Source organism: Halyomorpha halys, unplaced genomic scaffold (genome assembly GCF_000696795.3).
Source record: "Halyomorpha halys isolate HHAL.00 unplaced genomic scaffold, Hhal_1.1 Scaffold2958.1, whole genome shotgun sequence".
NCBI lineage: Eukaryota > Metazoa > Arthropoda > Insecta > Hemiptera > Pentatomidae > Halyomorpha > Halyomorpha halys.
In genome coordinates, this window is record NW_027107036.1 from 13,733 (window position 1) to 19,632 (window position 5,900).

At 30.0% G+C, this 5,900-nt stretch overlaps 1 protein-coding gene across 1 annotated transcript in view; it reads right to left on the reverse strand.

Annotated features, from left to right (window-relative positions):
- The window catches only part of RhoGAP68F (Rho GTPase activating protein at 68F), a gene marked incomplete in the record, with an annotated part of 32,410 nt that overhangs the window by 8,721 nt on the left and 17,789 nt on the right, over window positions 1-5,900 (reverse strand). Inside the window, 1 exon segment of the mRNA XM_067045400.1 lies at window positions 4,058-4,258. Coding sequence (XP_066901501.1) covers window positions 4,058-4,258 — 201 coding nt within the window.

Here is a 5,900-nt window from a genome sequence, read left to right on the forward strand (position 1 = left end):
AATTAATGATACATAAATAATAATATATACATAAGTAAGAATACATACATAATTATAACTATTTTTAAGTTCAATTATTTTGTCAATCGGACTTCTTTAAAAGCTCTAGTTTTAATTTTTTTAATTCAAATTTTTTTGGTATTTTGGTTTTACGAAGCTTCAGCTCCCCCTCAATCCTTTCCTTTTCAAATTCAAATCGCTCCCTATCCAACACAAGGCGGTCTGCTAATACCTCTTCTGTTTTTTTTCTCCGTTGTATTATTAAAGTTATCCATTGTGATTTAATAACAGGGGTATGATAACTAGCACAAACACGAAAGAACTAACCTGACACAACAAACAAAAATGGTTGCGAGCTCAACTGGCCTATTGTGTGACGTCATTCTCCATTTAACAGACCAAGTAACAGACTCTCAGCCATGTTACATGTTATTTCGTTTTACCACGGCCAAAGAAGGCAATTTTTTCCATTTAACATGAGTTTTTCCATTTAACACGCTTTAACATGTTAAACTAAAGATCATGAATACCCCTATAATCATTGCAATCTATTCTGTACACCACATTCTTTTTGTCCATCATTCCAATTTTGTCCTTCCTAATTCTCAAACATTTGTCAAGTTTATTATAATTTTCAGCTAATTTTAATTTATTTCACTATGCTAACATTACCTTTGTAATAGTCTATGATGCCTTCTAGATTTGTTTTTTTATTTCCTGCATTTTTCTTTTTCAATATGCTTTATTTTTTCATCCATGTACTTCCCCTATTAGAACCTATCTATATTCTTTTCACTATTATTATATCAAATTTTATTTATTATTCTTTCAGGATAAAAATTTTCTTTTAATTTCCCCACTTGATAACTGGATATGACTTAATTAAATGTTCTTTGTCTGTTAAATCTTTGGCTCTTTTTATTAAGTTTTTTGAATCTAGGATTAGGACGAAAATCAAGTTTGTTTTAGAGTGATAAAGATACCAAAGAGCTAACTAGTGGTTTTCAGTAATATTTTATAATTAAAAAAAAAAAATTGATGAAGTAAAATTTATGGATTTTAGACAAAGAGAGCCAAGAAGAGACAGAATGTTATAGTTATAATAGGGTAACATATTATAGGTTTATAAAATTATATTAAAAAATTTTTTAAATAATAATTATTAAACCAGTTTTTATTATTATATTATTGTTGCATTGTTTTTCAAATTTGTAGAAGTACCCTATTCTTCCTATCCTCTATCACATCTACAACTTCTCCCTAAAAAGTTTTACCAACCCTTCTGTCTGGAAAAATGCACTAGTCCGTCAAATGAATAAAACCTCAAATCTAGAAAACCCGAAAGATTACCGACATATTTGCCTATTATCAAACCTATCCAAACCTTTAGAGTGTATAGTACAATCCCAACTATCCCAGTTTCTAGAGTTAAATAAACTTTTGAAACACCTTCAGCTTGGTTTCCAGCCAGGCTACTCTACTCTTATTAAAATATCTCAAGACCTTTACACAGCCATAGAACAGCAGAAAATCACTATCCTTATTCCCCTCGATTTTTCTAAAGCCTTTGATTCTGTCTACCACAACATCCTTCTTTCTAAACTTCACAGTATTTCTTTGTCATTTAGTGCTCTCCAATGGTTTCAATCCTTCCTTACTGGTCATTCCCAGTATGTTGCTATTTCTAATAATCCTCCCTCTAGCTCCCTATCTCCTTATAGAGGCATACCTCAAGGTTCCTCTCTATCCTCTACTCTTTTCTCCATCTTTATCAATGACCTTACACTTCCCATCCAGCATTCCCAGTATTATCAATATGCAGACGACTTACAAATCTATCTCTCCTTCTAGCCTCGAACTAATTATTGTAAATTAAACTTTGAATTTTTGACCCAAGACAAAAATTGGAGGGCAGTATGTTAATGTCATGTATATTAATTAAAATTTAAATAGACAGTTAATAGATTTAATTACATTATAAGTATGTTTTGTTTTAAATAAAGAGAATTTATCCTTGTGGTGCAGTGTTTTGAAGCATTGATGTTTGGGCTTTTAAATCTCTGAATTACTCTAAGTTTGACATAGTTTGATGAGCAACAGTGGGATGATTAGGTTAGATTATTTCCTAAGAGTAGGTAAACTTTTTTTTTGTTCGGTGTATACCTTTAAACTATAGCATGCATAAGGTTCTTCTGAGCCAAAATGGATTCTATATTTTATTTAAAAATTTGAATTTTGTGTCAACATATTTTAAAATTATTAATGGTACTTATGGTGACTTACAAGTTGATTTGTCTTTATTAATAGTCCTAAAAGTTTCATATTTAATTTCTTCTATTACTTTTAAAGTGCACTCATTCTACTCATATAAAATAATGGAAAATTTTTGTTAAAAGTTTATATTCAATTTTGTTTTCTATTATAAAAAGTAACGTCTGACCATTGGTAGCGGACAATCAAGTTAGCTGTGAAGTGTTCTTTCACAGAACAGTGCACTTGGGGAGAGGGGTGATAACAGAAGAAATTGTTGAGTCAGATTAACCTTTCAGTTGATATTATAGTTTATTCAATTTAAGTAGAATGTTTTCTTATTTTTCATGAAATTGGCCCATTGCTTTCCTCGAACTAATCATTGTAAATTAAACTTTGAATTTTTGCCCCAAGATAAAAATTGGTGGGTGGTATGTTAACGCCATGTATATTAATTAAAATGTAAATATTTTGTAAATAGGCAGTTAATAGATTTAAGATTTAATACTTAATTACATTATAAGTATGTTTTGTTTTGAATGAAGAGAATTTATGCTCGTGGGATTATTTGCCACAACAATACGTGTTGTGGCCAAAGTTCAGTCGCCCAGTCAGCTTGTTATGGTACAGTAGCCCAGTCGCTTTGTATAGAGTAGTTACCAGGCCTTGCTGCATGATTTATCAGAGTGCCGCTTCGATTTGTCTGCCCACTGATGTGGATTATAAGAACATCGTCTCCAACCTTTCAGAAAGGACCTCTGACCCATCGGAGTTCATTAAGTCGTAACAATTCTAATCAGCAATTTGTAAATTTTTTTTTTTAATTTTAATTAAAGCCTAAAAATTATGACTTTAAAATATATTTGTAAGAACTATGTATGCATATAAAAAATTAAACTATTAAATAGGGTTTTCTTAACTTTCAACATAATTCAAGTGACTGTTGAAAGAGATAAATTTAGTTCTCGATCAGGAAAATTTGACTTTCCGGATCCATTAGAGGGGTGTCCCTTGTGAAGGGATTGAAAATTTCTATACTTCAGACCGGAACATTTGAAAATTATCAGTTGGGAGGGATGTCTATAAGGTTAGGTTTCACGGTATAAGTGAATGAAATGAAAGATTTTTTTTTAATGACATTACTAGACTACCATTGTAATCAATAACAACACATAAAACAAAGTTACTGCACATGAGACAGGAAACCAATCAAAATGGTTGCATCTGGAATATAGCTGTGGTAGAGATCATTTTGAGTAAATTCTACTAATCTACCAATGATAGGTAAACCAGTTAGTTATTAACATCCTATATCCATACTTCATGATTAATTAAATCATCAGCTATCATCATTACAAAACTGCAGGATTTGATTGCTATTCACTTTATGTGCTTTATTATTCAGGAATAAAATTCAAACATATGTCAATCAGATACCTTCCCTGACCTGAACTCATCTAAAAACCTTTAAAATGGACTCTAATTCTTTTAAGTCTTGTAATCCTTCCAGGTTACTAATTTCTAAACTGAATAATTTTGATGTGTCAATCACTAGTTTTCATTGAAAAAAAACAAAAAAAAAAAAAAGCTCAAGAATGCTGTATTAAGTACCATTAGGTATATATAAGCTACAGAACTTTGAAGCATAATTTTCATTATTTTACACTACAATAAATTATTTACACGGTATTGAAAACAATTTAACTTAAGAAATTTACAATATTTAAAGCCTAGCTATAATTCTAGGTTTCTAATCTAATAAATAAAAACTATATAGAAAACTATTATTAAAAACAAAGAGGCATACTTGGGAAATGTGTTATCTCATCATATAAATCAAATGTCATCAGAGGTTCCTCGAGTTCCCTGAGGAAAGTCTTGAGCAACACAGCAGCAATGTGTGCATTTCCTTGGAAGTCAATGGGTATACCTTGATTAACCTTAGCTTGTAGTTCCTTTACCACAGCAACATTAGCCGAGCGTCTAAACAGTCCTTCTGTTTCCAGTGCTAAAAATTATGATTCAAGATTTTAAATGCATAGTAAAATCGGCATTTTTTAAAGGAAAAAATAAATATGATAAATTAAAAAGAGATTAACATCTATTTATTAAGAAAAGCTGAATATCAATACTGAAACATCACATAACTTACCCTTACCACCCTACTTTAAGTTAAAATTAATCACTAACAACACATCAACGTCTTTAAGTAAATATGCAAGTGCATTTCATAGCTTAAGATGGATAGTTATTTCCAGTCATTTTTTTTTTAATGAATTTTTTTCATTTTAATATTCCATGGTTTTCCAAGTATTGGCAATTCATATTCTATTACAATCATGAATAAGAAACCAACAAAAATCAAGAATAACTATATTGAAATAAAGTAAATTTTTTTTAGCTCAAACGGACATGTAATAATAGCTATACCATGGTGAAGTGAAAATTGGCTTTTGCCAAAGTAAGCATGGAAACAGGAAAACATTTATTCACAAATTCAGTTCATTTAAGGTTTCTTCATCATATTCTCCATTGCCTTTGACGACTTTATATTATATTTCATTTTTTTTTCTTCTATAACTTGTAATAAATGCTAAAGATTTTTTCCATTAATTATTCTTAATGTACTCTTAAAGCTATAAAAATAAATTGGTTAAAAAAAAGTTGAATACATTAAGTGTTATTGGTCTTCAAACTGAAAGTTCAATAATAATGGTGTACTCTGCTTACAAATAATAAGACAAACACAGAGTAACCATGAATCTTGCTTTTACCTATTTTCTATATTATGAAGTAAATTGGACCCTCACAATAAAGCAGGTCAAGAGGAAATCAAACTATTGTGTTATATGTGTATACATTACACAATATTACATATGTATGTGTAAATAGTTCTTCTAATCATTGTATTCACCGCACATATATATTGCAATATCCTCTTTTTTAATAAACAGTTGTTTTTTATGTATAGATGATTTTAGTTATGTCTTTATTTTTATGATTTATGTAATTTATTTTGTTGATCTAATTTTCATCAGTCAAATATGAAGTAAAAATATGCCATTCATAATAAAGAAGATGGCGGCATGCATACTTCAGAAGTTCGTTTGAATTGCTGTTATGTTGAGAAAATAGATTAAAATTTTATAAACTTTTGTTATTTTATTTCATAATTATATTAACAGTAAATTTAAGTAAAAATAGAAGTTGATAATAAGTATTAAGGAAAAATATTCATAAAGAATATCATATAAAAAAACTCAAAACCATTGTTTACACATTCCTACAATTGATGTTTACATCGAACATCTAGGCACGAGAAAGAACTAAGAAAACACGGACACTTGTTGTTTAGACTCCAAGGGGATGACTTCTGCTGAATGCAGGTGGTGCGGACCTCTCTTTGTCTGCTGTCAGCGGTAGACATCAAGAGAAAGAGATCAAGAGTCATCCAAGAAAGAAAGACATTCTTTGTTTGGATTGCCGGTGGATTGGACATAGCCTGGAAACAAGAGGATCGAGCCTTTAGCTACTGTCAGTGGTAGTATCTTTAGAACGAAGACATCTAGAACCATCATTCATGAAAGAAGCATATATAATTGGTTAGTTTGCTCTACATAGGATTTAATAATATTTGTAAAAGTAGCCAT